A 14,811-nucleotide genomic window follows, 5' to 3' on the forward strand; every position below is an offset into this window, starting at 1 on the left:
GAAGGCAATGAAGAGATGTGATGAGAAACAGGTCTCGAAAACAAAAAAACACAAGGGGATGTCACTCACGCATGCTCACACTGGTTCCCTGATGAGGACAGTTATCCACATCTTGCTGCCACTTGCTCCATGTTGTGCTTTGTCCTTCCTCCGAAATCTGAGGCCCTGCTCTGGGCCCCGCTCGAGGCCAGGGCTAGTACCCACGTTGATAATAAAATCAAATATAGGGTGTGGGAAACTCCAGATAAAGAAATAGCAGTGGTGGCTTCCCCAAACCACAGCAATGAGATATTAATAATGGAGATGAATAAAGATAGAAAACCAGCTGTGTTATAAAACACGAGTCATGGTTTACCTTGAGATCCCACAGCTCTCTGTGCCATCCAGGATTCCTGCTGATAGAAACTTGGGCCTCAAGTCCTAAGACATTTTTCACATTTTCCCTTTACAGAGGCCCCTCTCAGACTTTTCACACTGCATCGCTGTGCCTAGGGTGCTGAGCTATGGCGAAGGAAAATAAAGATACCAGAGGCCGAGCCTCAGCAGGACCGATGTTCCGTTTTTCATGATGGGTTTGTGCCCCTGGAGGACACCCCTCTCCCGCTCCTCCTTACGAGGTACGGTGGGTGCCTGTGAGAGGCGTGGGCCCAGCACCCATGTGCTCCAGGGTCCACGTCTCCCTCAGGCCTGTGACTTGATCACTCCCGCAATAACATTCTAGAGGGCTTCAAGCTTTACTAAAACTTCCGAGCTAATCTTTCAGCTACAGGATAAATCACACTAAAACGATGTGGTGCAATACTAGCCGTCGACGAGCGTGCAAGAAAATCGTCATTTTTGCTGCAAAGTCAGTGATCTTGACTGTTGACATAATGACTTTTTCTAACGTAATTCAGCCCCCCAAAATTTACAGGGCGCCTGCTTCTATCTGGTGGTCCACCCTATACGTATGGCTTTCCTAGAAACACTCCCTCCTGACAGGTGCTTGAGAAGAGAGGTGTCTGACTGTTTCCCCCATCGGATCTCAAAGAGCCAGCCAGGGTGGGGGAGGGCTTACCTTGATAGCCAAGTCACAGTGCTCGCTGGCCGTGGTGAGCTGCTCGATGTGCCTGTCCACCTCGGCCACCGACAGGCTGCAGCTGCTCTTCTTCCTGCAGCAGACGACATTCTCCAGCCCCGTCAGCACCCTCTGCAGCTCCGAGTTCAGGTCACTGCAGTTATCTGTGAGCGAATGTGGACAGAATGTGTGAAGCAGGCAGGTGGGCAATGAATGCGCATCGTTCCGCTTACTATGAAACACCCATTCCAGTAAAATGGAATGGCAACAGAGCTTGAAACGTTCAAGTTGAACGCCATGCCGCCTGATCTCACAGGCTGCGGGCACGCCTCTGAGAAAACCTGTATGAAGGAGTTTCAGACCACAGTCATTTTCCAGATAGCCATGACATGATGGATTCTCTTGCCTTTCACTTGAAGGCAGCCACATCTGGAGTTTCTTTAGTAAGAACAAAGGAATATTCCAGAAGGGGCTGTTGGGACTTCAGAAACCTTCTGCCCAACCTTCCTGTTCAGCCATTCACACAAGCACTGACTCCAAAAAGAGTGTCATAACTTGACTAAACAAACCAGAGTGAGCAGAGTTACGAGGCATTTAAAAAAAATAGAAACTGTAAGAGAAATTCCTTGCCCTCAATGAGCTTATAATTAGGATTTTTTCCTGATGTAACCAATCAATATGCTCTACGGTTGCAATTTATTTTATTTCTTTTTTCCCTTCACCTTCGTCCCCCACCCCCAACCTCCTCCCATCTAGCAACCATCGTTTTGTTCTCTGTGTCTGTAAGCCTCTTTCTGTTTTGTTTGTTCGTTTATTCTGTTCTTTAGATTCCACATATAAGTGAGATCATATGTCTACCATTGCAATTTAACCCACTTCTTCCAACAGGGGAAAAATAAACTGTTCCAACAAATTCTGTATTATTCTCCATGTAAATGTCTTATAAGCAATTCTAATAACTTGATTCTGAGTTGAAAATCTGGGTTACTTTTAATTGCTACACATCCAGGGTATGGTCTGGAAGGACAATTAATTATAATCTTAATATGAGCTAGACATAGCTTAGAAGATAATTTTGTGGGGGGGAAAATCCCCTTAAAGTCAAATACAAATAACTTGTTATTTTGGATTCTATGTATCACCATGCCATTCGATTCTTGTAGCAAGACAGGTGTTAACTATTTGCAATCTCCTGAAGTACCTTCGTCTCCTATATCCAGCCTGATTCCTGCACGAAAGTAGCTCAGTATCTTCACCTTCCCTTCTTTGCTCCCTCCTCCCTTCTCATCACATGTTCCAGGTACTAAGATGGTCAAGTGCTTTTGGTGTTTACCTTTGGAAAACTTCAAGGAAACTCAGTATTATAGGAACAGGATTTATCAGAATATTTTGATCAGCCTTATTTGGTTGCCTATATGTACAGGTTACCTAAATCTAGAGAGAAGACAAACCCGAGGCTTTCACTCCAACGTACACCCCTGAAACCTGTTTTCTTCCCACCTTTGTGAATGTCATTACCATCCACCTAGTTACTCAAGTCATTTCTCAGGCAACCTTGATTTCCTTTTGCTTTGCATCCTAACCCAATCCGTTTTGTGACTGTAACCTCCAAAAAAACTTATCCCCAGAATGACCTCTTCTTACCATCTCCACTGATTCCACCGTAGTCCAAGCCACCATCATTTCTCACCTGCACCCAAAGTGAGCCTCTTAAGGACAGAAGTCAGATCATGTTACTCCCCGAGCCCAAACCATCCAATAGCTCCCCACTGTCATTCACCTGAGGCCCAAACTCCTTACCAGGGCCTATAAGACTCTGCATGATCAAGACTGATGATGTTCTCCACCCAGGCTGCAACATGCAATTCCTGGGGAGCTTTTATAAACTCCCTGTGTTCATGCCCCTCCCCAGACCAATTAAATCAATCACGGGGGGTGGAGCTTGGGCACTGAGACACTTTTCAAAGTTCCTCAGATAATTCTCGTGTGCAGTTACGGTGAGACCCATTGACCTTATCCTTACCTCATCTTTCCACCTTCTCCTCATTCGTTATGCTCTGTTCTGCCTCCTCTCCATCCCTGAAACAGGCCAGGCTCCTGTCTGCCCCAGGGTTTCCTTTTCCTTTGCCGTTCCCTCTGCAGAGACTAAATTCTCCCCAAATCTCCACTTTTCATTCAGTTCTCAGCTCAAATGCTACCAGCTCACCAAGCTCTTCCCTGTCTACAGAATGGGGTTTCCATCTCTTCTCCCTGCACAGTCTCTGCCCCATTATTCTAGCTCCTTCATGGCCATCATCGCCATCTAATCTGACTTGTGTGGTAATTATCTCTTCTCTACTAAAATGTAAGCTCCACAAAAGAAGGGACTTTGATGTTCCTTACCATTGTATCTTCGACATAGAATATGGTAGGCAATCAAACATTATTTTTTAAGTGAACAAACATAAATATCACATCATTATATATTTAAGAGACAGCCAGACTAGAAACACAGACTCTATCAAACTTACGTAACATGTCCTCGTCATGGATCACGCCCTGAGTTACCAACAATCTGGGGGGCACTCATCCTTGCAGAAGGCCCTCTGGAGACAGAGGGCAGGTGCCTACCAACACCTCCAGGCAAGGAGGTCCAGGGCCAGAAGCTGCACTCCTCAGCGACCACAGATGTCAGTGGAACTGCCTGCAGAGCACACTTAATTCCAGGGTAATCATTGGAGAAGTTTCTTCAAATGATCATTTACCTCAGGGTGCAGGGTTTCCTGGTACCCTGAACTGGAGTTAACACACACTCCTGAATTCTTTGCATTATTGAGTGCTTATGAATCAGATGAGAAAGAAAGATGCCTCCATTCAGCCATTCCATAGGGATTTCCCTAGCACAGCGCCCCTCATACAATGATCACACTGGACAAGGCTGCTAATGAGCTCTCACATCAGGACTCAAGAGGCAGAACCAGCCTGTATCCTGAGGCTGTTGGGTTCTAGGGAACTGGAGGAAGGTGTAGGGATCTGACTAGTATTTCTTTCTCATTATTTAATCCAACAGTTGCTGAGCCTGGTCTCAGGCTAGTAGTCGGGTACAAAGATAAATAAGAGACGCTCCTCAATTCTGAAGGCTCACAGATATACAAGGCAAATGTCATAGTCCCGTCTCTCAGCTGTCCACCATGATGATGGGGAAAGTAACCGCAGAGAACACGATGCAAGTACAGGATGGAGAAGCAGAAGGACTGAGGAGGGTATTTAAATTAACTTACAGACTATAAAGAGCTGATGAGGATTTTCCCTTCAAACCGAGGAGGGCTAGAAATGCTTTCTTTGGTCTTAGGAAGCCCCTGACGGAAGAAGCAGGTAAAACACAGATTGAAAGATGAGCCCCACATGCTCTAGCCTGTTATCCACAGAGCTCTGCACTGTGGTTTTATTCAAGCCTCACTAATGCTCAGATGACACATGCCTATCCTTTGTCCTTGTTCCCTGTTTGGAGCCTCACAGGAGGACAAAGTGGATAGCTGGCAGGAGGGGATATTTTGGGTCCCCTGAGAGCTGTCACACAGCACCAGTCACTCACCAGTCACACCTAGCTAGCACCAACGTTGCTCGGTGCAGGGAGGAATTATCTTTCAGAGTCTGTGGCATATTCTTCTAAATGGAGACTTAAAATGCCTTCTCAATTCTTTCCCCTGACCTACCATGTCCTGCACAACCTGGCCCATGCCGGAGACCGGAACTACTACAGGCTCATGCTGTTGGAGTCTCTACAAAAAAGGTGTGAGTTAAGGGACCAGAGGAGTGATATAAGCTGAGACAACAGACCATGTGTGTTCCAGAATGAACAAAAGGCACCGCATCACAAATCAAAACCATAATGGGATATCACTTCACATTCATTAGGATGGCCACTGTATAAAAACAATAACAACAACAGAAAACGAAAAGCGCTGCTGGTGGGGCTAGGGAGAATTAGAACGTAAGTGCAACCACTGTGAACAACAGTGTGGCAGTTCCTCAAAAATTAAAAAACAGAACTATCACATGATCCAGCAACCCCACTTCTGGGTATACACCCAAAAGAACTGACAGTAGGACTGAAAAAGATACTTGTACAGCCATGTTTATAGGAGCATTATCCATACGAGTCAAACGATGAGAATAACCCAAACGTCCATCGACAGCTGAATGGATAAGCAAAATGCGGCATATACATACAATGGGATGTCATTCAGCCTTACAAAGGAAGGTCATTCAGACCCATGCTACAACATGGATGAAGCTTACAGACATTAAGCTAAGTGAAACAAGCCAGTCACAAAAGGACCAACATTGTATGATTCCTCTTATGTGAGGTGCTGAGAATAGGCAAATTCATAGAGACCAAAAGCAGAATAGAGGTTACAGGGCCTGGGGAGGTGAGTGGGGTGGGGGGGGCAATATTGCTTAACGGACACAGAGTTTCTGTTTGGGGCGATGAGAAAGGTCTGGAAATGGACAGCGGTCATGGTTGCAAAACTCTGTGGATGCACTTATTGCCACTGAACTGCACATTTGCCATGGAACGCCAAGTGTGAAGGGCGACCCCCCCCCCCCCGAGGCAGATCTGCTGCGTCACCTCGGGTTGTGTGGCGCTTTATGGAGGAAAGGTAATGGCTCGGTTCCATGTCCATGACACAAAGAGGAGGCCAGTTATATAAGAACACATTCTTCTAACAGAGGTTCTTAATATCTTTCCAAAGAAGAATTTGAGGTAGCGTACAGCAAATAAACAATAAGGGGAAAACAAGTGATTTGCACCAGGGAAAGGCTGAGGAAGCAAACAAAAGCAAACAGCTGCTGGGCTGACTCTTCTTAGCCGTGAGCTTCCTGGCAGCCAGAGCAAAAAATGAATGCTCTCCCGTCAGAGAGGAGGAAGCAGTCCAGTTTCACAATGGAGACAGCGTGTTTTTGGCAATTGATGCGAGAAGAATCTTGGTACGTGGGACTTCCTATGTGGCATGAAGCGCTGTGACTGCCAGACTCTTCAGCCACAGTTTCACACACACACAGCTTTCATATACTTTCTTCTTACACTGCCCTTCAATTAAAATTAAGCTGTAGACCATTGAAGTACAATGTAAAGGGAATTCTGGAAAGGACTAAGCTCATACAACCTTGGCATTCTGCCTTCTAGGTGTCTAATTTGCTGTAAAGGTGAAACAGAGGACACAGAAGAATAAAAGGAATGGACATCTCCCTTCGACCAGAGGAAGCAAATGAATCACCTGCAGCTGAAGATGTGTTTTTTTTTTGTACAGCAGGGTTTGATATCTGGCACAGCCTTTTATTTTTTTTAAAAAACAGTTTTTGAATTAATTGCCAACATTTGAAACCCATTAGTACTTGACTATTCTTGTAAAATTAGAAGGTCTGGCCACGCTGGGCCCAGCTCCTCACACAACCAGCACCTGTGGAGTGGTCAGCCGCTGGCCCTTTCGCACTCGGTACGGCCACGGTGCTCCATGCCTCTGCCCTCTGTGCCGTTCACTGCCCACCTCTGTCAGGGTCGGCAGTCCTGCCTTCACTATCGTTTCTAAAAGTAGCTTTTCCCAGTTAGACTTCTGACCACAGCTGGAGAAAAGACAGCTCAGGTTATATGTTTCTATTGAGAACCCAGAGCCTTAAAGGGTTTTTCTGTTGCTGTTTGAGGGAAGACCTAAGCACTTGGAAATCTGGGAAGGAGGTAATTTTCATGGCTATGAAAATTAAGCCTAACCAGCGTTCTTGCTCAGTTAAACATAGTGGCAGGCTAGTTTTCTTCTTTCTCCCTCAGATTCAACTAAGCCTACGCTCCGAGTTGCACACAATAAACTAGGAATTAAAGGCAGCTTGTTTTTTGGGGAACCCCCGATGAAACCCCGAAATATAGCTAAACAGGCTAGTTGTTAGAAACCATCTCTGCTCCCCCGGATTCTGTGCAGTGCACCTTTACCAGATGAATCTGCTCCAAGATATGGTCCCAGCTTCAAACTTTACATACTTTTGGGGTTCGACATTCGCTTCCCAGCTAGTGGTCATGTATCTGCCTAGTTTGGAAGCCCCTCATTTTCTTCTTCATTATGTCTCTTTTTAAAGCTTTGCCTCGAAATTTCCTTTTCCAGGAAGCCTTCCCAGATTACCTATAGAATCCTATTTCCTTCTTTCTGGGCGGCATCACATTCCCTGTAATGACTTATTAACAGACAGGTTGACCCTACGAAAACCCAGCCCTGGGGAGCAGTGACTGCTCGATGGTCCACGTGCTCACAATGGTGGGCACATAGCAGAGCTCAGTAAAGGCCACGTGACTCGAACATGTAACAGAAATGGAAGACTTTCTGTAAGGCAACTGTCAAAAGTATCAAATTTTTGTTAGCGTGCTCATGGGTCAAGAATCATCAAATCTAAGGTATTTCATGTGGCATACCACATCCTGCTAACAAGCTTTGAATTCAGGTGGATCCTCAAGGTGGAGTCTCTTCCACTGAAGTGAGAGATACCAGGTGCAGTGAATTTTAGCCGGCCTGAGAAATGGAAGTGGCGTAGGCCTGCTGTGAACGGTCCTAAAAGCCTTATCTGCATGAGGGGCTGGAGGTCAGGCCATAACCGTAACCCTCGGCTGGCACGTGCCCCCCACCTCTGTTCTCACTGGGCACACGTCACGCCTTATAAAGCAAGTCAAGTGCAGGCAAGAGCTCCAGAGTCTTTCAGCATCGATACAGACATTTTGCTCAGCAGATGTGATATCCTAGGGATGTAACCGCGCAGAGCCCGCTGTGGCACCAGGAAAAGGACACAGCAGGAGGGATGGCTGTCGCTTTCCTTTCAGCAGTCCTCTCCACTCTGCATGCTGCAAGGCCCCAACTCCCGCCAGAAATAAGCAAAAACTGAACAACACAGAAAACGATAGAAGAGTTGACTTCCAGGCTAAGTGCAAGAAGACTGAAGGGTCTGAGAAGAAGGAGGGAGAGGATCCAGAGCGAGGTACACAGTGTCTGCATCTGCTGAAGACAAGCGGATACGAACCATGTCATTCTAGTGTAAAAACACCTCCACATCCCCGAAAGTGACCACACTGACATATGGACCTCTTGCTGCAACACAGTAGTGAGGACACATCATCACCCATAGATATCCTTGTAAAGAATGTTACCCTCAACTCTAGTAATAAGAAAACAATCCGACCACCCAGACCTAGGGACCGTCTGGAACACTACTAACCGGGCCTCCTCAAAAATGTCGGCGTTATGAAAGACAACAAAAGTGGGGGACCTGTTCGAGATTAAAGGGGAGTAAAGAGACATGGTAACTAAACAGAATATGGGACATATGGGGAAATCTGAATATGGACCGTATGTAATATTCCATCTGGGTTAAAAAGCTCAGGTGTGATACAGGTGCTGTGGTTATACTAGAGAACACCCCTTTCTTAAGTGGTTCATGCTGACATGTTCGGGGGGGAGCACTGTGATGTCTGCAACTGACTTTCAAATGGCTTAGGAAAAAAAAGGGAGGGGCACGTGTGCAAAATCAAATGTGGCAAAATATGAACAATTGGTACATCTAGTCCTAGGGTTTAGGGGGTTCATTTGATCTTTCAGGTAAGTTTAAAGTTTTTCAAAATAATAAGTTGAAGGGAAAATAAATACTTCAATACTTAAGGCCAGAAGATCTGACACATCATGTATATGTTCATCTAGATTTAACGTGGGGCCACCAATGATGACAGATTTCTCAATTCAGCTACGAGAACAGAAATGCTCCCCTGAAAGGGTCACTGCCATGCCCAGCTTACCCGAGAACACAGGCACGAGTCAGGGCGAGCGTGCCGAGAAGAGTGACCGTCAGCCGCCACCCCACTGGGTTCCAACCTCACCGGGAGGGAGGGCCTTGTCTGTGTTTCTTTCCCCAAGAAAACAAGGTTGCATTTTCAGTTTGTTTCTCTACAACAGTAAACTTGGTCTTAAATATGGTGAAGGCGTAAGAAAAATAACCTAACCTCAACTGCAATAAAACTGTCCTCCAGTGACTGTAAAACCCAGCTGCCTCAATGTCCACTCAGAACCCCTCCTTCTAAGCAGTGCCAGTGCCCCAAAGAATTCGAAACCACCACCCATCCCCATACTGGCCTCTGTGGCATGAAAGTTCTGGCAGTGGCTTCTAGAGAGCAAGGGTCCAACAACACGTATGTAGAAAAGTTCATCGTCACATATAATCATTTTACATACTGACTACTAATCACTCGAATTGGCACAGCTTTAAGAATAAGAAAATTCGCAGTACTGCAGAGGACGTGCAATACTGGGGTACAGAAGGGGTGCAGTGTGGCAACCTAAGGAAAGCCTTCAAAATCATTCTGTACCTCTGAGAAGTTATCCTGAAGAACTAGCGGCACATTTAGAGAATAAACGCCAGCCGCCTCACTGCGCCTCAAGGCCCTCTGTCATTGCCCCCTGCCCAGTCTCCCGTCTCCCCACAGCTCAGTAACCTCTGGGCCAGATGGGCCTTTCTCAGCGCTGGGATCACCCATCTCAGCTCACAAGCCCCTTTACAGGCAGGCTCCCTCCAGCCCTCGAGAGCAAACAGTACCAGAGCTCAGCAGGCCATCAGGAGCAATCCCAGGCCCGTGGCTCTCACTGCAGCGGGGGTGGGAGAACTTCCAAGCCACCAAGAGAAGGGAGAAGATGTGCTTTTGGCATCCAGATGTGGTCTACAAAATCTTTTCTCAGAGGAACAATGTTCACAAGGAGGGTTAGGGTTGTAGTCACACGAGTAAGGTCCTGTATCTTATTTCCATTATAGACTAAGTAGACTTTCAGAGGTTTGTCTCAGAAGGTAACACTCTCTTACAATGCTGGTTTTCAAGAAAATTATGTCATGAGTTTCACACAACCAAAACCCAATCCGACCCAAGGAGACATGGTCTGTTTAGAAAAATAAAGACTGCTTTATTAGAAAAGGAGTTCATAAATGCCAACAATTATGGGAGCTCAGTTTGAACAAATGTAATAGATTGATGCCTTTCCACTCCTATCTTATACTCCAAGTCTCTTTGGGGGGTGCTGAGAATTACTGAACAGTAGAATTTGAGGGAAAGAGTCCAAAGTAACGTGAAGAGGAACGATGACCTTTGCTGCACTCAAGTTTGGTTACACTCCAAGGAAAGTTCTGGAATGATTTTAGGACTTCTCAGTCACTTGGTCCTGCTAACATCTGCAGACAGCTCGTACCTGACCAGGCTCCCTCAGATCCCTGGGAGAAAGCACACAGTCACTCAGAGAACCCTCCTGTGAGTCAACGCTAGAAACTACTAAGACTTCCCTGGGCTTGATTCTCAGGAATGACCAACATCATGAACCTCTTGGGAGAAATTAAATTGCCTAATTAAGGTAAGGAGAAGAGCAAATAGGCAACAAAGGGCTCCGCCTGTTACGTGAACTAGTCAGGGTGCCATTTTCTCTCCTGTCGAATCTTTCCAATCTGTGGAATGGTTCCTCAAAGTTTCAGAATCAGGGTGTAAACAATCTGATTCTCATTTAAAAATTCTTTGCTGGGGGACGACCGACCACCCTGCCATCTCACTCCTAACGAAAAATGAGTTTTCTCCAGACAGGCTGCCTTGCCTTTACACACTTTTCTCTAAGTCTGCAAAAACTGTTTTTTGGGAGGAGGTGGGGCCGCCTTTCTCTTCCCCTGATCCCCCTTCTCCCCACTGGGAGTGGCTGCTTGACACTTTGGAATATTTTTCCTGAAGCCATTAAGCCTCATCGACCATGCAGCCAGGAAAAATCTGGCTTTAACGTTAAACATATTTCATAGTCGCAGCCGTGCCAAAGAGCCAGGTTTCATGTGTAAATTCTTCCTTGGTTGTCCTCCAAAAACTACTCATAAGGAGGAAATCTCTATCTAAATGATCACACCAGCAAGCAAGGTATCATATGCTTCCTTTCATCCCTAAGGGTATAATGTCTAGTATTGCTAAATTCCAGAAAAATAAGAATTTCTCACCTAAAACCAGAAGAGAACTCAAACTATGGGAGCAGAACCCATCTCAGGCTGTGCAAAGGTCCACTGGATAAGGGATTTTGTTTGTTGTACAAACAGCTGCTCCAGATAAGCTTTGCTGTTCCATTAACAGAGTTGAGAAAACAGCCTGAGAGACAGTATACCACACATGTGCTAACATGCATGACACAATGAGCCCATGTGCACACATCTGTGCTCTGCTCTACGGTGACACCCAGAATCATTTGGTCTAAGAGTGTTGTTTCTAAGCTGGAGATCTGCAAAATCTTGATTCACCACAAACACTCTGCTATTAGCCAGATGCTATGCTCCCTACATTCCCCCATCAGCACTAGAGACCTCAGAGGATTGCAGGAAGCGTTGCTCACCAACCTTTGGCATGTTTCATTGTTTAAGCAAAGGCATGTCAAAGCAAGCCATCTACGGCGGCAACAACAAAAACAACTGCTTAGTTGTGCAGCCTCGGACAAGTGACTTACCCTCTCTGAACTCTGTTATCCCAATTTTACAGATGTAGAGATTTACAAGACCTCCTTTAAGGTGGAGGATTAGACATGAGGATGCATGTAAATGCTTGACAACAAAGTAAGTGAGCACAGCATGTTAGCTATTCTATCCAGCCTCTCTCTTAATTAGAACTCTTGGCCAAATTGAGAAAACTAAAATCCTTTGTCTTTGTCCATTTAATTTATTTGATTTTCCAAATAATTGTGTGACCAGGTTTGAACAGAAGTAAGGCAATGTATTTTAAGATGCAGTGTGACCTTGCCGGGACCTTTTTCCTTTACATGACCACTTAGGTAAGTCAAAGCACTTTCTAAAGTGCTGGCTTACTCCTCCAGGCTCCGATGGCAGTGCCCAGGAGCCAGCTTACTGACCGGGCAGTCCTGGCTCTGATGAGTGAGGTTTGAAAACAGAAGAAAAGTGCTTTTTTAATGAAGGGAATAGGTTGGACTTACTCCTGTTCTCTCAAATGGAGATCAGCAAATGTACTGCAGCAAACTTTGCATATAAAATCCAGCTCAAGGAAACCTCTGGGTTGCTAACGCAGGTTTGCAGATACAGCAACCATAATGAAATGGCTGCTTTTTAATGATTTCCTATAATGGTGTTTATATATGGAAGCTTTTTCCCCTATTGAAGCAATTTAATTGGAAAATGGCAAAGGAATGAGAAGAGGCAGACGTCCAGTTCCGATGAACACACACTGGGTGCACTCTGCTGCAGCTTTAATGAGCTCCACCTCCCTGCCGCCCCCAGGTCCTGTGCTCCCTGGAGACCTGGCAGGTGCAGGCTCTGTGCCCACAGCGCTCTCCTCCTGCCTTCCTCTTCATCTGCATTGCTCCCACTTGTCCCGCAGCTTAACTGTACCTTAAATGGGACTCGTTCTCCAATGCTCCCATCAGAAGGTGTCATCAGGAGCCTCTGTCCACCTCTGGTTGTGGTCCTTACCCCACTGTTGACCTATCTGTGTCCTCCAAAGAACAACGAGACCCAAGACGGCATTCGCTGCTACTCACATAGTTGGGTGCCTACTATGTGCAGGTACTGTTACACTGGAGAACAGGACATCTCAACTCCCTGCCTGCTGGAGCCTGCATTCTAGCTTGAGGGACTGATAAAGACTGGTAATACGGAATGCAATAAATGCAAACACTTGGCACCATTAGGTAGGCTAAGTGCTATGAAGACAAATGTAGCAGGGAAGGGAAGAGTGTGCCTGTGAGTGTGCGAGTGAGTGAATGTGGTCGTTCTCCAAGAGAGGTCAGGGATGGCCTCCGATGAGAAGAGCCTAGCTGCCTGTGGGAGAAAGCCACGGTGGGTTGCAGGCAGGAGAGAACAGTGAATGCAGAGGCCCAGAGGCAAGAGAAGCTGGTAGAGTTTCAGGGGCAACGAGGAGGCCAGCAAGGCCAGAGCCGGAAGGGAAACAAGGGAGAGGTGGGGAGGATGTGGTCCGAGGTTGGGGATGCCAGGTTCTGGGGAGCCCTGGAGGCCATGGTAAGGAATTGGGACGTCACTCTAAGTGCGAAGGATTTGAGCATGGGAATACGGTGATCTGATGGGAGATTCTGAGTCTTACATCCCCAGTCCCTAGCGTAGGACCCAATGAGTTTGTTAAACAAATGAATAAAGGCTGCCTACTGTGGGCAGAGCACAGGCAGTGGGCAGACAGGGTCCCTTCTCTCCAGTCTCATCAGGAAAGATACTACTACCACCAGCTGTAATGAACATGTTATTTTAATAGGGAAAGGATGGAAAGAAATGAGGAGCCCGAGCTACAGATGCTCTCATGTCAGGGGCCCTCAGAAGTCCCACAGGAAAGATTTCCAGCCCACTTCACAGAATAGGTTGGACTTACTCCTGTTATCTCACAGGGAGATCAGCAAATATACTGGCTGACCGCTTCACTCATTCATTCAAACAAGTATCTCGGAACACATACTATGTGCCAGGCCCTGGGGTGGGCTCTGGAGAGGCACTAGCAGGTAAAACAAACATGCTTCTGCCCACGGGAGTGTAGTAGCAGAGTCAGTCAAGCAAAGAAATACAAATGTGTCTTGTAACATTTCAGTGTGACACAGGAAGCAATCAAATGGGGCAGCGATAGAGACAACACAGGCGCTTGCACCGACTGGTGCTCATGAGATGCTTTTGAGGAGGTGCAGTTAAACTGAGACCAAAATGATGAGAGGTGCATTCCTGCCACAAGCTCCTGCCGAGTCTCTTTATCGCTGGTGGCCCCCAAGGCTTACTCTCCAGCTGTCTGCACTTCTCGCGGAAGGCAGCGACTTCCACTGCTTCAGTAACCATCTGTACACAACCTGATGTCTCCCAGCTGCTCCCTTCAGCCCACACCTCTCTTGGCTGCTTACGCGTATGTACATCTATTGCCTTCCAAAGCATCTCCACCCAGATATCTCCAGACATCTCAAACTTATGTCCAAACATAATACATGATCTCCATCTTACTCCACCCTCCCCTTCAAACAAAAGGAAACCAAATTCAAAGCAAAGTCACCTGGTCCTTTCCTCTGTGCTCCCAGGTTGGTGACTGGCCCCACTGTCCATGCACTGTGCCATCCAGACACTTCTGAGAAACCCACACACACCTGTCCTCCTTTACACTGTTTCCAATCCTTCAGCAGATCTTGCCAACTTCATACCTTTCCTCCATTCATCTGCTTTGCTACATCTCAACTGCTACCACCCTAATTCTAGCAATAATTTTGCCCACCTAGGCTTTTTCAGTGGTTTCCTAGCCGGCCCCTCCCATTCACTCTTGATCTGCTGATTCTTTCTCCTCACTAGACAGTGATTGACTCAAAACGCACAGTTGATCATCTCATCCCCTTTCTTGTCCCCACTGTGAAAATCTTGCAGTGGTTTCTTGTGGGCCTTGGAATAAAGGTCAAGCTCTCTAACCCGGTCTACAAGACCATGCATCACCTCGCTCCGGCCCACCTTTCCAGCCTCCATCTCACACCTCTGTGCCTGCCACACACAATGATCGTTTTTCATCTCCTTGAATGTATCTGTCCCCAGCAAACCCGAATGCCATCTCCTCTTTTACCTACTTAATTCCTACTATCCTCTAGATCTCAGCGCACATGTCACTTCCCAGGAAAAGCTATCGTGGAAATCCTAAACGGAATCAAATTCCTTTGATACACTCTCATGGTACCATGTTCCTTAATGTTATAGCACTTATATAG

General features: G+C 46.5%; 1 protein-coding gene across 3 annotated transcripts in view; it reads right to left on the reverse strand.

Annotated features, from left to right (window-relative positions):
• Window positions 1–14,811, reverse strand: part of MCC (MCC regulator of WNT signaling pathway) — a 383,535-nt gene that overhangs the window by 65,353 nt on the left and 303,371 nt on the right. For all 3 annotated transcript variants that reach the window (XM_033110748.1, XM_033110747.1, XM_033110749.1), the window contains one exon: window positions 1,058–1,221. In XM_033110748.1, coding sequence (XP_032966639.1) covers window positions 1,058–1,221 — 164 coding nt within the window. The remainder of the gene's footprint in view (window positions 1–1,057; window positions 1,222–14,811) is intronic.

This window comes from Rhinolophus ferrumequinum, chromosome 7 (assembly GCF_004115265.2).
Source record: "Rhinolophus ferrumequinum isolate MPI-CBG mRhiFer1 chromosome 7, mRhiFer1_v1.p, whole genome shotgun sequence".
In the NCBI taxonomy this organism is placed as follows: domain Eukaryota; kingdom Metazoa; phylum Chordata; class Mammalia; order Chiroptera; family Rhinolophidae; genus Rhinolophus; species Rhinolophus ferrumequinum.